At 45.1% G+C, this 18,627-nt stretch overlaps 1 protein-coding gene across 9 annotated transcripts in view; it reads left to right on the forward strand.

Annotated features, from left to right (window-relative positions):
• Nucleotides 1-18,627, forward strand: part of exoc6 (exocyst complex component 6) — a 57,668-nt gene that overhangs the window by 22,953 nt on the left and 16,088 nt on the right. For 5 of the 9 annotated variants that reach the window (XM_031561198.1, XM_031561202.1, XM_031561199.1 and 2 more), the window contains 10 exons: nt 2,499-2,582; nt 2,850-2,896; nt 3,144-3,264; nt 7,222-7,293; nt 7,721-7,818; nt 8,167-8,272; nt 8,700-8,809; nt 11,401-11,512; nt 11,968-12,102; nt 14,224-14,403. In XM_031561198.1, coding sequence (XP_031417058.1) covers nt 2,499-2,582; nt 2,850-2,896; nt 3,144-3,264; nt 7,222-7,293; nt 7,721-7,818; nt 8,167-8,272; nt 8,700-8,809; nt 11,401-11,512; nt 11,968-12,102; nt 14,224-14,403 — 1,065 coding nt within the window. Of the gene's footprint in view, nt 1-2,498; nt 2,583-2,849; nt 2,897-3,143; nt 3,265-7,221; nt 7,294-7,720; nt 7,819-8,166; nt 8,273-8,699; nt 8,810-11,400; nt 11,513-11,967; nt 12,103-14,223; nt 14,404-15,830; nt 15,861-18,627 lie in introns of all 9 variants that reach the window. The other 4 variants (XM_031561195.1, XM_031561197.1, XM_031561201.1 and 1 more) reach the window with 1 other exon arrangement.

Raw genomic sequence — 18,627 nt, forward strand, 5'->3', positions numbered from 1 at the left:
TTGCTGGTAGAGGGCTACATCTTGTTTGTGTGGTAGGGTGTGTGGTTGGGTGTGTGGTTAGGTGTGTGGTTAGGTGTGTGGTAGGGTGTGTGGTTGGGTGTGTGGTTGGGTGTGTGTGTGTGTGTGGGTGTGTGGTAGGGTGTGTGGTAGGGTGTGTGGTAGGGTGTGTGGTAGGGTGTGTGGTAGGGTGTGTGGTTGGGTGTGTGGTTGGGTGTGTGGTTGGGTGTGTGGTAGGGTGTGTGGTTTGGTGTGTGGTAAGGAGTGTGGTTGGGTGTGTGGTAGGGTGTGAGGCCTTTGCTCACGGATGCTGCTCCGAGTCTGAAAGGCCACTGCCTCCATAAGATCATTCTGCTACCCCCTGACCTCCGCTAGCAGTGAACCACTTCTGGCCCCTCAGGCCATCAACAACACCCCCCACCCCCATCCACCCGTCCACCCATCCACCCATCCCATTGGTTTATCAAAGCCTGAGGGATTTGCACCGTTTGCACTGGCATGCCACGGTTATTATCTCCGCTATGTCAAACGGGCAACAGCACCCGCCGAACACCCCCCACCCCTCCGAACCCCCCCTCCCCCTCCCCCCATCCATCCCTACCAAAGCAAGGGTGGGAGCGGCAGCTTTTCTCTCTCTTTCTCTCTCTCTCCTTCTCTCTCTCTTTCTTTCTCTCTCTTTCTCTCTCTCTCTTTCTCTCTCTCTTCCCCTCTCTCTCTCTTTCCCTCCCCTAAGCGCGCTAACTTCTCTCATATGGTGAGAACGAAGCCTGTGTCCTTACACTCCATGGGACAGAGAGTAACAGGAGGGGTTGGAGGGGGGGGTGAGAGTGACTGGTGTGTGTGTGTGTGTGTGTGTGTGTGGGGGGGGCTGGGTTGAAAAAGGCCTCCGGTCCCTAATGGGGTTGACCGGCCCGTGACCTCGGCACTGGTCCGCGGGAAACAAAACCTGGCAAGGGAGGTGCGGGCGGGGGCACGGGGACAGGGGGGAGAGGAGAGAGGGCTGTGCTGCCGGACGGCATTCATGCTGCGCACGAACTGCAGTGCTTTGACAAGGCCCCGCTGATCAGTCGGAGAGAGGGAGGGGGGGTGATGGAGGGAGGGAGGGAGGGATGGAGGGAGGGAGGAGCGGGTGGCGCGCAGTTTCCCCTGAATGGCTCGGCTAATGAGAACGCTGAGGACCTCCCTGTGCACCATACATATGCACTCACTTACTCATGCACGCAGACACACACACACACACACACACAAACACACACTCTCACATGCACACACATGACCACACACATATATACACACACACACACACACACACACACTCTCACACACACACTCTCACATGCATGCATGCATGCACGCACACACACACACACATACACTCTCACATGCACACAAACACACACGTAAATGCATGCACTCACACACACACACACACACACACACACACACATTCTCACATGCACACATGACCACACACATATACACACACACGAAGTGCACTGTGAAACACAGTGTATGCAAAAACACAAAAGGGCTCATACACAGTTCCAGGAACATCACTGCCACATTGCCCCAGTCTATACGATCCCACGTATACATTCACACGTCGGCAAACATGTTTATTTACTGTAAGTCCGTCACAGAAGGCTGCACACCACATATGGACAATATGTAGACATATACCATATATATACACACAAAACAAACATTGTACAAGCTACTAATGAAAGCTGTGAACGGACAAACAGGTCTACTAATCAAACCTGATAAAACGGACAAGTGTACAAACAGGTCTTCTAATCAAACTTGATAAAACAGACAAGTCTTCAAACTTGATAAAACAGACAAGTCTACAAACAGGTCTACTAATCTGAGGGGGGGGGGTTTCCTATCTAAAGCGCTGATTTAAACCCACATGCATATGAAGGCACGCACATGCTCACAGCAGAGGGATAAGGATAGGACCGCCATTATTTGTCCTCATCTCATCTCGGCATACACACACACACACACACACACACGCATGCATGCATGTGTGCATGCACACACACCCTCAGGCGTGTGTATTAGCGTTGTGAAGTTGTCAAGCCAAGCACAGAGGGCTTAAAGGTCAAAGTTCACCGGCATGGTGTTCATTGATGCTATAGACCATTTCTACACTATCTGTGCGCGTGAGAGTTTGTAAGGTGACCGAATCAAACTTCAGAGGAATTTGGTACTCTTATGACACACCGGATGCTGGTGCTGGCGATGGGTTTAGAGCTAGAACTGAATTAGGTAGGCAGCGTCAACATGACTAGTTATTTTGACATTTTTACATTTGTTATTTACTTATTTACTTTGACTTATCAGACACTGTTAGACAACCAACAACCCACAGTATAGAGCTGATGTTCATTTTCATCAGTATGTCCATATGTAAATGATATTGAATATTTATATGATATTGATATGACATTGAATTAAGTGAATTGACCTGTGTGTGTCATGGTGTTTTACCACAGGGTGACAGGGAGACCTTTGAGAATTATTATCGGAAACAGCGGAAGAAACAAGCCAGACTTGTCCTGCAGCCCCAATCCAACATGGTGAGTGTGTGTGTGTGAAAAACATGGACTGGTAATACATCTATAGCTGTTAATGGGATAATAGGGTTTTCCCCAGTCCAACATGGTGAGTGTCTGTTTGGATGGATAACTCTATAACATCTATAACTGCTCATGTGATAATAGCAAGTGATGCATATTTAAATTTCCTAAAATGTGTACTATTTATTAAACTTTTGTGCCTTAAGGGGTTTCCCCTCATGCATTGCCCGTCCCGAACATGCATTTTGTGTCTTTTTGTTTTTCCAGCACGAAACCGTGGAAGGCTACAGGAAGTACTTCAACCAGATAGTCGGGTAAGATTGGTCGAGCCCAGAGGTGGGAGGGGCTTCATTTTCATTTCCACCAAGTTTTGATTTTTTTATTCTGTAAGACATTAAGGACTTAATTACATAAACAGTTTAACTTCAGAGGAGAGTAATTTACATTTGCACTTATGTAATATACATTAGTGTCTGTAAATCTAGTAGGATCAGTAGGTGTTTGGTTGACCCTTGTTTTAACTCTTGTTTTCAATGAGTTTGTTTTATTTTTCTGCATCAGGTTCTTTGTGGTGGAGGACCACATCTTGCACGCGACCCAGGGGCTGGTGACTAGGGCCTTCACAGATGAGCTGTGGAACATGGCCCTCTCCAAAATCATCGCCGTGCTGCGCACACACTCTGTACGGGTCTCTCAGATACACACATTGACATGAACTCACTCACACACAGCCTCACACACTCACTCACTTTCACACACTCACTCACACACTCACTCACTTTCTCACACACACACACACACTCACTCACACACTCTCTCAGTAAACACACACTCAAGCAGTGAACAAAGATGCCCATTGAAACCAATACTCTATATAATACACTCAGAGAAGCACTAACCCACACACAGGCAAACCCAGTACCAACAAAACACTGATGACACACACAGAAGTCCCCTCGGTGTGACTGCGGCCCCAACAGGTTGCAGTGGTGCTGCAGTGAGGGCCTGTGGAGCTCCTGGCTCTCAGTGTCATGGGAGACCACTTGCAGGGGTGGCTCCTGCAGACCTGGCCTGCCTGGGCCGTGTCTTTTTGTGATTGAAAGCCAGCTGTCAGCAGGATAGGGGTATTGAGGGGTGGATTTGGTGTTGTGTTATGTGTGTGTGGGTTGGGGAGGGATGGGGGGGCACAACACGACCCCCCCACCCCCACCTCAAACCCCAGTTCGGCCCCTGCTGTGCTCCTTCAGTGAGCCACAGAGCCCCCCCCTCCCCTCCCCCAGTGCCTCCCCAAATGCCCCTGGGGGGCATTTGCATAATCCCTGACTGATTTACAACTGAGTGGGCACTGCGAACACGCCGCCATCCCAGCACCTTAGAATATTCACAGTTAATCTGCAGTTATTGTTGCAATCTGTCCCCATTAGGGTCCAGTGACCTCCTCATCAGATCAGGCTGAATGGGTGGCCGCTGAAAGAGCTCACCAGGAAATGGGTCCAATTACCATTCCCCAAGTGTTCCGTTTGGAAAATAAACGCCACAGCAAAATAGAAGAGGGATGAAGAGAGAGAGAGAGAAAAAGAGAGAGAGAGAGAATGATGTAAAAAGAGAGGGATGAAGTGACAGACTGAAACAGCTGAATCAAAAAAGCACACCACCTTGGCCCTTCTCTGAAAACGAGTCGCCGTAACATGACAGAAGGAGAGAAAGAGAGGAGAAGAGATAAGATGAGAAGTTATGTCAGAACAGCAGGGTTGTTTTTTGCTGGTCTGAGCTGGAGTAACTGAGTGCAACTGCAAAGTGTAGTACAGCTGTGTGAGGATGAGGAGATGCCCTAAACCTATTGAGTTAATGGGAAATGAATAAGAGGATCCGGTGAGAGTGGTGGACATTGGGGCGAATAAGTATTGGTGAGCAAGAGTGTGTGTGTGTTTGTGTGTGTGTGTGTGTGTCTGTGAGTGTGTGTGTGTGTGTGTGTGTGTGTGTGTGTGTGTGTGTGTGTGTGAAGCAGTGATTGTCAAATTGACTGTTGTGTTTGTGTGAATGATGTTTGTGTTTGTTTGTAAGTCATGTGTGTATTTGTTTTTGTGCCAAGCACCAAGTTTGTTGTGATTGTGTACATGTGTGTGTGAGAGAGAGAGGGGGAGTTGCCGTGTATGTTTTGATGTGTGTCATTGTTTGTTATTGTTTGTGTGTGTGTGTGTGTGTGTGTGTGTGTGTGTATACGCGTTTGCGAGCATGTTGAGCGGAGTGTGTCGGGCCAGCCCCGGGGCCTGTAGAGTGCCGCTGTGTGTCAGTGGCCAGGCTGCGCTCATTTGGCGAGTGATTTACGCACTCCCACGGGCACTGGGTCTCAGCCTGCCTGCCTCCCTCCCTCCTTTCCTCCCTTATGTAAATGTTTAACGAGGGACGACGAGAGAGAGAGAGAGAGAGCAAGCAAGCGAGAGAGAGAGAGAAAGCCCTACAATGGGCCAGAGAGAGAGAGAGGAGGGGGGGGGGGGGGGGGGGTCGTAAATCAACCTCTCTTGCCCTCTGCTCCTGTTGCCCCTCCACGGGCTGCTACTCACCCCTCCAAGGCTCCTTCTCTGGCTGCTGGTGGAGGGGTCAGTGGTCACTGGGCTCGCTGGTCTCGACACCACTGGGTCAGATCACGACACCACTGGGTCAGATCACGACGCCACTGGGTCAGATCTCGACGCCACTGGGTCAGATCACGTCTGCTGATACGGCAGCCTATAGCCACGCCACACGCTCCAGTTTAACAGGGCGTTTCAGCGTCGGAGGCCACTAGACTCTTTTTGACTCGAGACCCACTGCAGAAACACTGCAGGCCATGTCCATGCCCCAAACACTGGTCTAACAATCCAAAGCACGACATCTTAGAATCAGGGACCCATAGTTCAGTCACAGTATAACCTGTGTGGCAGAACCACGAGCCACAGAGCCAGATATCCCTGCGACTGCCAAGCCCAACACTCTGATTGAACCATCCACACCGGGACATCCAGCCATCCGAGAGAAGCCGTAGTCGCACCATTACCAGAGGCCCAGTCTAGGTAGACTAGGTGATGGCCAAGCTGAGTGCAACTAATAGAGATAGGGAGAGGACCGCCATTATTAGTCCTCATCTCATCGCAACATGAAACACGCACACACACACACACACACACACACACACATTCACACACACACACCAAGCTACACACCTTGGTTTTTAATGATCCAAGTCGGATACCACCATGACATACACTCCCAGTCCCACCCTTAGTGTTAATGCTGGTGTCCGAGAATTCTGTGCAAGTGGAAACCAATCAGAATCCAGAATCATCAGGGAGTACCAATGTTGCCACATCAGCAGGCCCAAACTCGCCAAACCCACAGAGCATATTACAGTCAATGCAGATGTAGTCATGGAAACAACTGATGACTTGTCTTTAATAATAACTCCAAGACACCCGGGCAAGTCTGCAATGAAACCACCGATCACAATCTGTATTCTACAGTACCACACTGGTGTCCGTCCTCCCAGGTGAAAATAACAACAAGAGCCTATAGGTTAGGAGCCAATGTCAGATTTTTCTGTCAGCATGCCAACCATCTTGTGACTTCTAACCAGGCAAGACCACTGTGCTTTAGAGTGTGAGGTTAGTTTGAAGGCCAGAGAGTGTTTGGATCTGACAGGTCAGAGGTATGTATAGAAAGGAAAATTCTACTGAAGCCCTGTACTCACTGCTGATTGGTTGAGCATGACGGGCTGTTTTAAGTTGACCATTTTCAAATCTCAGTAATATGGAAGAAGACAGTGGTTTAGTAATGCTGGTTCAGAAGCTGTAGTAATTTTCTAGGGAATGCGTTTGGGAAAGATAAGCCTTATCTTCTTATCATCACATCACATCACATCATTAACTGAAGACCATCTGATACACTGTTTGTGACAAGTGGGTATGTATGTGTGTGTATGACCAAGAACTAGGAGTGTGGTCCGAGAGAGTGTGTGTGTGTGTGTGTGTGTGTGTGTGTGTGTGTGTGTGTGTGTGTGTGTGTGTGTGTGTTCTCTAAATCCTGTCACTCAACACTCCCTTGCCTGGGTCAAGCCATGTCACTCCTCTTCTTAACCCCCCCCCCCCCCCCCCCCCTCCTTTAACCCCCCCCCCCCCCCCCTATGGAGTCAGTTCCATTCCATCAACGAGTAGCGGGGGGCATGGCATTCACGTGCTAATTCCTTCATAAGACCTCTTTATAAACCCTCCTCAGGTATTTGATCAATAAGTGACCCTCCGTGAGTTAGCCATTTGATGCTAATTAATCAAGAGACAAGGTTTTCTTTTTTGTAAGAAAAGGTTGGGGTCGAGGGGGGGAGGCAAGTACTTTAAGAATAGGGTGATTTTTCTTACTGATTGGTTTGACCTCAGTCGTTTGTTCATACAGGCTTGTACGCAAAGCTATCTTAATTAACTGGATAATCTTTAACCGTTATTAACTTGATAACCATTACTTTGTCTGTGCAAATACAGACATTAAACCTTACATCAGGTTTTTTTTTTTTTTTTTTGCTTTGCTCGTTTACTAGTTTTATGGTTTTGTCTTTGTCTTCTGAAATTAATGATCTTTTTTTGTTATTTAATTTCCTGTTCTCCTGTAGTCATACTGTGATGATCCAGACCTGGTCTTGGAGCTCAAAAACATGATTGTGATATTCGCTGACACTTTACAGGTTAGTATGTGTGTATTCTCAGATTGTATCCCGTCCATTCTAATCTCTCAGCACACACCAGGACCTTCACCCCTAAGTAGTCACATTGAGTCACATTGTGATAGAAATTCAATTCAATTCAATTCAATTCAATTCAATTCAAAAATGATAATTGTGAAACACTGTAGTCCTGAGGTAACTGGAGTGAATATTCACGTAACACATTCCATATAAGCCTCACAAAAGTTGTGATTTTCTTGTAACTGTATCTCATTTTTAATCTCAAATTGCATTTTGCCCATGTCAGTACGTGGGCATATGTGGGTACTTTAACCTCTTAAATAGTCTGTCATCTCCAGTATAAACCCTGAAGAGGTTTGGGTTTTTCAAGTAAGTGTTGCTTAATTGTTGTTGTGACGCTGAACTGTGCGCCTCCTGTGGTCTCCAGGGTTACGGCTTCACAGTGAACAGATTATTCGATCTCCTGTTTGAGATCAGAGATCAGTACAACGAGACACTGCTGAAGAAATGGGCTTCAGTGTTCAGGTCAGTGGATAACCCGTCACAGTGGCTAATACGCTTATGATATTTAGAATTACTTTATGGCGGAGTTGTGTGGGGTGTGGTTGTTTGTAAAACAACCATCTGTCCACCCTGCTAAATAAATCAAACATGTGCAACAAAGCAGAACATCAAAGCAATTGAACAAGTCTTCCTCCAAGTCCCACTTAAGGCTCATATGTCACAATGTTATGATGCACTAATTGTGTGTGTGTGTGTGTGTGTGTGTGTGTGTGTGTGTGTGTGTGTGTGTGTGTGTGTGTGTGTGTGTGTGTGTGTGTGTGTGTGTGTGTGTGTGTGTGTGTGTGTGTGTGTGTGTGTGTGTGGAAACAGGGAAATATTTGAACAGGATAACTACAGCCCCATCCCGGTGGAGACGGAAGAGGAGTACAAATCTATAGTCTGCAGGTTCCCCTTTCACGACGCCGACATTGAGAAGGTAACATATACGCCCTTCTTGGTCATATATTTCCCCCCACATATAGCACACAACCCCGCCGGTCCTGCCCCTCCATGAAGAGGATGGGTATAGCCTCCAGGACCCAGGAACTGGAGGACAGTCATGAATGGTGATTCTCGTGTCACTCTTGTGGCATAGAGTGGGTCATGCTTTAATGGCCAGAGGTCTTTCAGAGGAGTAGTAGCATTAAGCTTAAAGGAGAGTGTATGACCTCGTAGACTAATGTCTCACCATGTGAAATTAAAATCTAGAACCTCTAGGTGTGTTTTTTTTTTTTTTTTTTTTTTTTTAATTGGTAGTGCCCTCTTTCCTCATATGACTTCAACAGACCTACCTTCATAACATGAAATAGAAAAAATGAAATAAAAAACTCTACATTGATTGTCCTCTTCTCACTGTTTTGCAGCAACCATTTCCAAAGAAACTCCCCATGTCCCACTCTGTGCCTCAGATCTACACGCAGGTGAAAGAGTTCATCTACGCCAGCCTTAAGTTCTCGGAATCTCTTCACCGCAGGTGAGTGGGTTAAACAAAAACAACACACCTCCACATATCTGTCACACAGATATGGAGAAGCAGAATCAGTTTGATGCGGCATTGAGATATGACAATAGTAGAAGTAGTGTTTGTCTTTTCTTTTATCATATTCTTGGAAGTCCATTGGTCTGTAAAAAAACAGTCATCATGACTTCATCTTTTTCATCGCCTCATTGTTCATTGGAAACCACGAATGCTGTTAGTCACTGAGGAAATACTTCTGAAAGCTATTCCAAATTCGACACCTATCGAACATCGACAGGCCCCAGCCATGCTGTGCAAGCACAAACAAACAAACAAACAAACACTAACAAACCAAACACAAACAAACAGACACTACCAAACCAAACACAAACACACAACCATGTCTGACTGTTCAGCCGAGTGCTGAAGGGGACTCTAACTAAAGTGATTTACTGAACAGCTAAGCTACACCTATTATCCTCACTCCCTGGGAAATTACCCCTGACCTTGCCGTCACCCCGGTCACGTTGAGTAGCCAGAGCCGCCGAAGCGCCGCAGCGTTTAAGCCACCTCCGCAGGTTTGGTCTGGTGTCAGCCAGGTCCTGCCGCGCGCCCTATATCCCAGCCTGCGCTGCCAGTATTTGTTTTTACCGTGAGCTCTTGTGGCATTTGCGGCGACTGTGTGTTCTGAGGGGGGTCTGTGTTGTACTTGTCCGACGGCACCCAAAATCCTTTCCCAGGCCGAGGGCCGGCAATCCGCGCATCCCAGGGGGCTTAGCGGCGCTTCCCATGATGCTCGGCGGGCGAGAGGGTTGTTGGTTGGGTCCAGCGAGGAGGGCTGGGGAGCCAGGCTCTGCTAATGGGAGCCTCAGTTCACAAACACACACACAGATACAAACACACACAGATACAAACACACACACACACACAGATACAAACACACAGATACAAACACACACACACAGATACAAACACACACACACACACACACACACACACACACAGATACAAACACACACAACAGATACAAACACAGATACAAACACACACACACAGATACAAACACACATACAGATACAAACACACACACACACACACACACACACACACACATAGACAGTTTCATGTCATTTGGTTGCAAGTCAGCCTGTCACTCCATAATGAATAAATAAAAAAAGGGTAGTTTTCAATTTACCCTTAAGGCCGTAGTCTGACTCGCACCTCCCCAGAAATGTAACTACAGATTGCAGCAACACAGATCGCAACAACTGTGAGTGGTCTTGCATTTGAAGGCGTGTTGATAAAGCCTTTGCCAACGCAGACATAATAATGAGATTGACAAGTCAATTGATAATCACACCGCTATGAATTGCTGACCGCTATTTAACTTCACCAGCTAGCTGTTTACTTCGAGGCTAATGTTGTTATAAAGTTGGCTGGCATATGCCTTGCGATATTGGTTACAATAACAGAGTGATTAGATTGTACAGTGTCTATTTCTCAGTAGTTAAAAAAAAAAGCCAAACAAATAACTTTTATATCCAAATACAGCCATTTATTGAGTTTGGTCCACCATCTTTGTTTATTTTCACCAACTTGCGTTGCTGAGTAACCCAGACACACCAGCGCACAAGTATAGATGCCCACAATGGCGCAGGCCACTTGCATAGGCCATGGCTATAACGGGGAAAAGGGACCCCAGGTTGAGTATCCAACCATACGTCCACCTTTAGCTGGTCCTGTTGAGAGAAGTATTCACAGGGGGCAGCTGATCTTCCCCCTAATTTTGAGGCTCAGGTCCCCCCCCCCCATGAAGTGGATGCCTGTTGGTTGTATCTACATGAATGGTATCAGTGTCCCAGAGGATTTTGAAAGATGTCCCTGTGGTCCTATAGCTCGACCCAGAGCCATGGTAGCTCTGTGGATGCCCTAATCCCAGAGCAGGTTAAGCTCTTCTCTTCTCTTCTCTTTTCTCTCTCCACTCCAGGCCAGCTGCTGAGAGGCAATGCTAATGACCTCTAGTCAGCTCAGCCTGTTGTGGTGCTAATAAGCCAGTAACGATGACCCCCCTGCACACACACACACACACACACACACACACACACACACACACACACACAAACATAAGTCAAATCACATAACCACCCCCCCACCCACCCCTGACTCAATCAGCCCCTCCCACACACATTAGGCCCCTCCCCCCTCAGCTCATTCCGCACCTCCCTCCTAATCAGCCCCTCCAAACATGACATTTATCTCTTGCATCAACAAGCGCCGGCAGTGCTCTGCAAACACACACAAACAAACACTAACAAACCAAACAGGCAGACATGACTGACTGAGCAGACAAGTGCTGAGTCCCACGAGCTGTTACCATTGCGCTGTTGTCACTCTGAAAATAATCCCCATATTTCATGATATTCATGTTAAATAGGCAGTAGAGTTTGCTAGTAATTTGGAAAATCATAGTTCAAAAGAGACTGAATCACTACCCGTAGTGACTAAAACTCTCTGGTCATCCTCACTCCTAATCATAGGTCGTATGCCATAATTGAGAACTGTGCTTATGTTTTCATATGATCAAATGTTGTATGTATCTATTCTAGCTCAACAGAAATTGATGACATGCTACGCAAGTCCACCAACCTGCTGTTGACGAGGACACTGAGTGGCTGCTTACAGAACCTCATCAAGAAGCCTCACATAGGCCTCACTGAGGTAAACAACTCTATTAGAATACTCCTCTACACATAACCCTCACTGAGGTAAACAACTCTATTAGAATACTCTATTACACATAGGCCTCACTGAGGTAAACAACTCTATTAGAATACTCTATTACACATAACCCTCACTGAGGTAAACAACTCTATTAGAATACTCTATTACACCTCACTGAGGTCAACAACTGTATTAGAATACTCCTCTACACATAACCCTCACTAAGGTAAACCTCACTACTATAAAATGACACAGACCTTGCTGAGGTAAACTTCAATACTAGAATACTCCCCTACACATAACCCTCACTGAGGTAAACAACACTATTGGAATATTCTACTACACATAAACTCCACTGAGGTAAACATCACTACACATTAAACTCATCACTTCCAGTGAGCAGAAATGTGAATGAAATGGCATTTACTCTTGTTTTCATATCTGCCCCATAGCTGGTTCAGATCATCATAAACACTACACATCTAGAGCAAGCCTGTAAATACCTGGAGGAGTTCATCACCAACATCACCAACGTCTCCCCGGAAACCATCCACACCACGCGGCTCTATGGCCTCGCCACCTTCAAGGTTGGTTCATAGGTCAAAGCAGTACTCTCTGTTGCTGTTGGCAACGCAGAAGGGCAGGATGCTTGTTTAGCTACGTTTTAAACGCTGAAATTATATTATAAATGAGGCACCGTACACTCGGATAGACTGACTTGCTAAAATCAAAATTATCTGCATATTTATCAATACAAATATTCTTTGTAATCACAAGCACACACCTCAGACGCTTCAGAGGATTATTTTGCCATCAGCAAAAAAAGTTATTATTCTCTGTTGAAAGTTAACATGTATATAAGAAAAAGCCAAGATGAAAGGTAAGGGAGAAGGAAATCTTACAAGTAGCCACTGAGTGATAAGTGTTTTACTCTAAAGCCATCAGGGCTGCCTGTCATAACCCTCAGAATGCAGGGGTCAAAGGGCATGACCTTTAGCTGCCTAACATAAGAGTTATGATGTCAGCACTCGGTGCCAGATTTCTCTGTCTCTGTCTTTCACCACATTGTTTAGGATTTAAAACATACCTGTGATGAAATGGAGTTAGTCGATCGAAAGGGCATTGTGCTTGTCCTTGATGTGTCATCACCCATTGAGTAGCACAGTTATTAGACCTCTGTGATATTTTCTTCCCTCTGATTGCTTTCAAAACAGTTTGACTGTCTAGAGATGATCTAGAAAAGACCCACTCTGTCGCAACAGGCATTCATTTATGTGTTAGTGATAGAATATGTGTCAACAGTTTTTAATCAAGCAGGATGTCAATCATTTCAGTCAGCAGTGACATTTTCAGTGAAATGCTCACGTGTTGCTCTTTTTTTTTTGGTAACAAAATCTAAAACCCACCACGAAGATTGAATAGGATTAAATTAAATAAAAAGGGCACCATGATTGAAATAGTAGTAGGCATAAAACCGAAACAACTTTTGGGATTAATCTGATTTAAGGTTAATTCAGGCCTCCTTTTAACTGCTCTTTAAAAGGTAGGTGAGCGTGTCCTTAATGTCAGAAATGGGTGTTGAGAGACTTGAAGAATGGTTTACTGCAGCACCTGGTTCACTGATATCACACACACACACACACACACACACACATAAACGTTTCACCATGTAGGGAAATACCTTTTGTGTGTTTCACTTCAGACATTTCGTCTAACAACTGATCTCACCTGATCTCCAAAGAATAGCCTGAGTGAAGTGCAGAGGTTGGTGGTAGTGCATACGTTTACTCCATTACATGTTCTGTAATTATAGGAGAATGCGGAAAAACTCGAGTACACCGTTACATTAGGCATGTCTCGCTAGTTTTATGTTAAATTATTTTCTATTCACACACACAGCTTCTAGCTTTCGTCGACTGCTTTGGCTACATAAAGATATATTCAGACTGTGCATTGTCCTCTGGTTCGTACGTCAACGGCTTTGTGATGCTATTTGAATGTATCATGGGTGTCACTTGATCAAATAGCAGTAGGAAGGTCATTCCACCACTGAGGTACCACTAATGAAAAGAGTCTTGATTGCCATCTCTTGCTGTGGAGAGACGGCAAAGACAATAGACGTTCTTCAGAGGAACGAAGTGATCGAGTTCTTCCCAGATCTCAATAAGGTGCATTGCACTCAATAGAGGAAGGCCATTAACTTCTATGGAATATTGACTAATTAATATTTTAACAGCAGAGTGTGTGGGTGAGTGGGTCACTGATGTGAGAGAATCGCTGCCCTGTGTTAGATGATATTTACATTTACATTTAGTCATTTAGCAGACGCTTTTATCCAAAGTGACCTACAAGGAAACTGCATTTATACATCTGGAGCAGTTAGGGGTTCAGTGTCTTGCTCAAGGACACCTATACACTTGGTAAGGAGGAGTGGGGAATCGAAACTAGCAACCTTCCGATTATTAAACGACTCCTCTACCTCCTGTACCACGGTCGCATATTTATTGCTCATCCAACAGGTCGTAGGAGAGTCAAACTTTCTTTAGTAGGGTGAGGTGTCAGCATCCACGTAATTGCAGGTTTACGGTATGCAACAGCCGACTGCTGCTGCAGCACAATAACATTCACACTGTAACTGACATGAAGTCATTGACGAGACTAATGAGGATGTGTTAGAGTCTCACTGTACCGTTGTGTTGTGTTGTCAGGATGCGCGTCACGCAGCCGAGGGCGAGATCTACACCAAACTCAACCAGAAGATCGATGAGTTCATCCAGCTGGCCGACTACGAGTGGGGCATGTCCGAGTCTGACGGCAGAGCCAGCGGCTACCTCATGGACCTCATCAACTTCCTGCGTAGTACCTTCCAGGTCTTCACACACCTGCCGGTAAGTTCACACACACACACAGACACACAGACACACAGACACACACTCACATATGTAAAGACCTAGTTTAAATTATTTGTGTATGTGTGTGTGTGTGTGTGTGTGTTTATGTGAGTTTCTTTGTGTGTTTTTATTGCTGTCGATGTTATATCGTTAGTGATGTCCTTGTTGTTCTTGCCCACGTGAGGTATTTTGGTTGTATATATATATATATACGTTGTGATCACTGGTTTCCTGTGTTTTTATATGGTCTCACTGATATGTTGTTGCATGGATGTATGTAGTCGTGATGGTTGTAATTTGTGTTCTTTTGTGAAGTGGACTTGTGTCTATCATGACAGGGAAGGGTTCCCTGGAAAATCATAGACCATCGCACTGCTTATATCAGGGCATACTGTATATCTTCTGCAACAAGTTGAAACTGCAATAGACAAAGTGGCAAGCAATTCAGAACTGTGGGTTGAGGAAACCAAGCCTCAGAGAATGTCATTAATACGATAACCTTCTGAATCTCCAAACTCAATGCTTATCCTAAACTAAATTAAAAGGGAAGAGAGCCTCCTGTCGTCCAGCAACACCATACTTTCAGAATGATCGTTAAGAATCTCAGAAAAATTTAACCTTAACGTTAAAAAAAAAAAAAAAGAGCGTCTAAGATTTATGTGATGGTGAAGTGTATTAGTCATTCACAATGAAATCATAGGAAATCGTAAGCCACCTCCAAGCTTTTCGGGTGGTCAGGTTACTTGATGCAAATTTTTCGGCCAGATCAAGAACGATTCTTTATTGAGAAACCAGGGCTTGGTTCTTTCACCTGGGAAAAGCCCCACTCTGAAAATTTAATTTTGACTGATTTATACTGAAGTATCGAATAGCAAATACTTTTGTTCAAAGTGGATGTGCCCACACAGTTAGTGTACAGATTGCCAAGCGTACATGTTGCTTTGGAAAGGAGACCCATGGGGTTGGTGAAGCTCGCATCATGTTCCTGCTAGTAGAACTGTAGAAACTTGCCACAGGCTAGTGAATCAGTGTTGGGCTACTCCCAAACACGCCCTGTGGCTTGCCAAAGTGAATCGCTCGCTCGCCTGCTTAATTCTCCAAGCTTCCTGGCCTAACCAGAAGAGCCCCTTCTTTATTTCCCACTCCTCTTCTTGACATTCAATTTGCACAAAAAAACGTTGCGTTCTACAACGGAATGTCTCCTCTTTCCTTTCTGTTCTCCGGTGCTGTGCAATTTTTGAGTTCTTTTTTTCGTCCTCTGCTAGGCATGCTTGGTTTTTTCTGATTCTTCCTTTTTTTCCTGTCCATTTATTGTCGCCATACTTTCTCCCTCCCCCGCCCCTTAATTTTCTCCATTTGTTTTTCTTTTGTTTCATTTTATTTGTATTCCTTTATATTTGTTTTTGTGGGTGATTTCTGCTCAGAATAACAACAATGACCATGCCGCGATGTCGGTAAGTAAACCTCCCTGCCTATCCTGCTGAAGAGCAAACAGCATGCATGCCCGTCTGCCCGTCCTGTGGCCTTGCCCACCAAGCTGGCGCTTGTTTTTGCTTCCTCCTTCCTCCTTCCATGTAATGAGTATGAGTATGCCAGGCTAGCCACCTAACCAGCACGTCCCTAACCTGCTACCCCTTACCCTACCTGCCCCTTACCTACCCCTCCTCCCAGTGTCCCCCCCCACCCACCTGCCCCTTCTAATCATCTCCATGGTTGCCACTGTCTGCGATCCACGTCAGTGGCTTATTTTGCTGTCATACGCTAATTAAATGTAATACATCATGAAGGCTAGATTTAGTACCTCGGAAGGTCTCAATGGGTCATAATTGTATGTATGTTTATATGTGTATATATATGTGCATCATCTTTAATACATCAAGTATGTTGCTCTCAGGCGCTTTATAGAAACAATACATCATGCGGAATAGACAGAAGACTAAATATGTCATAAACGCCCGTATGTGTGTACATATATGTTCTTTTGTTCTATATAATCTTTTATCATCAGTAATCTCCTGTAATCAGAGTGGTCGTGGATCAGTACTTCAGAAATGTTGAAGTAGACTGAAGTTAACTGAAATGAGGGGAAAGATGGGTGTTGATGATTTGTGGGCCTTTTTGAATAATCATGAGAAGCAATGCTCATAGACTGATATGCAGCGGTGAGACACCTCGCTTTTGAACACCCTGATGGGGATGGGAAGATCTCTGTAGTACTCAACTAACCGAGTAGCACACAACCACGTCGGGCTATCAGAGTCTATCAGATATAATATAGCTCAGAAGGTGAAAACACTCAGCTACTGTAGAGTTATTCTCAACTCTTTTAGGTGATTTAGGAAGGTTCTTTTTATCGACAGCCTCTCCGAGCACAGTGAAAACACACTGCATGTCTGTCAAAGTCTTTGCATTAGTGGCACCCGAGTGTATGTTTCTACACAATCTAGAAAGTTCCACAAATAAACATGTGTATCAATACACCAAAACAGACATCAAAGACAATATTGTAATACGAAAAAAAAAAATTTGCCAACATATTGTCAGCTCAGGTCCTTGCAACACACACAGGCCTTACACAGGCCTTACAAAAGACAGGTGTGCCGCAGAGTTTATCTTTGTTCACACAAGCTATTTCATTCCGCAGCTCGCAACCTCACAAAAGAGAGACATCACACTCTTGTCATGACGATCCTCCAGAGGTATTCATTCCTTTCTTGTGCAAGAATCGCAGAGCAGTTATAACTCTTGTCATATTATATTGGATGAGGAAAAACCCCCCTTTTGTTTCGAGTGAAGACTTCAGACATGCCTTCAGGTGATCTGCTTTCAGTCTTATCAGTACGGTGGGATCGTTGCTCTCCCTCCTCGGATCGTTCTTGGAGTGTATCTGTCTGTATCTCTTGGGACGGAGACCCAAATATGTGCAGCAGTTTTTGGATGCTGGGGGTTTCACCTCCGCCACCCATCTGCGCTGGAAGTTCAGCATCGCCTCAGGGAACGACGGGCTGTGACCCTCTCCGACGTGTAGAGACGCTTGGCTGGCGCAGGTCCAGGCCAGGTTGATGTGTTGCACACCTGTGTGTGTTGACTCTTGCCCCAACCAGCACCCATTTCTCTTACATGTATATAGAGCTGTTTGACTCTTGCCCCAGCCAGCACCCCTTTCTCTTACATGTATATAGAGCTGTTTTACTCTTGCCCCAGCCAGCACCCCTTTCTCTTACATGTATATAGAGCTGTTTTACTCTTGCCCCAGCCAGCACCCCTTTCTCTTACATGTATATAGAGCTGTTTTACTCTTGCCCCAGCCAGCACCCCTTTCTCTTACATGTATATAGAGCTGTTTTACTCTTGCCCCAGCCAGCACCCCTTTCTCTTACATGTATATAGAGCTGTTCTACTCTTGCCCCAGCCAGCACCCATTTCTCTTACATGTTTATAGAGCTGTTTTACTCTTGCCCCAACCAGCACCCTTTCACTTACATGTATATAGAGCTGTGCACATCACTTTATATGTCCGTTCTTAGTGCCTTTTCTGACCGGGAAATGCAGTTATTTTACAGTTAAGTATTACTGTTTATTTGCATTTATTCATTCACCAGGCAGTTTTATCTTTAGCTATTTACATGAGTGTGATGGTAAGCTTTAACATTTACTTCAGGGTGTGAGATTCCTGGAAATCTAGCCCTTGTACTCAGTGTTAATGCTTTAGCAGTTGAGCTGTAGTGGCATACGTGATTTATATTGGATAGTGTAGGGGTTGCATGGGTAGGCCTACACAATTATAGAGATAGAGTAATTGGTTTCTGAAAAACTCAAGGACTCTGGGCTTAAACTGAAAACTGTCAACTCCCTCCAAAACTCCAAAGTAAGTCGTTTTGAAAATGTAGTCAATACTAACAATGAGCAATATTTAGAAACGGGCCCATCTTCAGTTCTTACACTAGAATCACGTGATTAACGAGTAGTCAGTGTTAATGTAGAAACTCGAGAATGTATGTAGCTGCTCGATTACTCCAATACTGTTGCTCTGTGCAGCTAGTATAGTGTAATGTAATGCATACTAGTGTAGCATATTGTATAGTACATTGTATTGAGTTGCAGTAGTTTAGTGAACAAGACAATAAGAAAGAAGAATGGAATTTGATATTGACAGATTTAGGAAAAAGACACTTTTTGTGTCCCATGGCCTGTAGAAGAAGCATGTAGTGTTATAATATG

The sequence above is a fragment of the Clupea harengus genome, chromosome 23 (assembly GCF_900700415.2).
Source record: "Clupea harengus chromosome 23, Ch_v2.0.2, whole genome shotgun sequence".
NCBI classification, from domain to species: Eukaryota; Metazoa; Chordata; class Actinopteri; order Clupeiformes; family Clupeidae; genus Clupea; species Clupea harengus.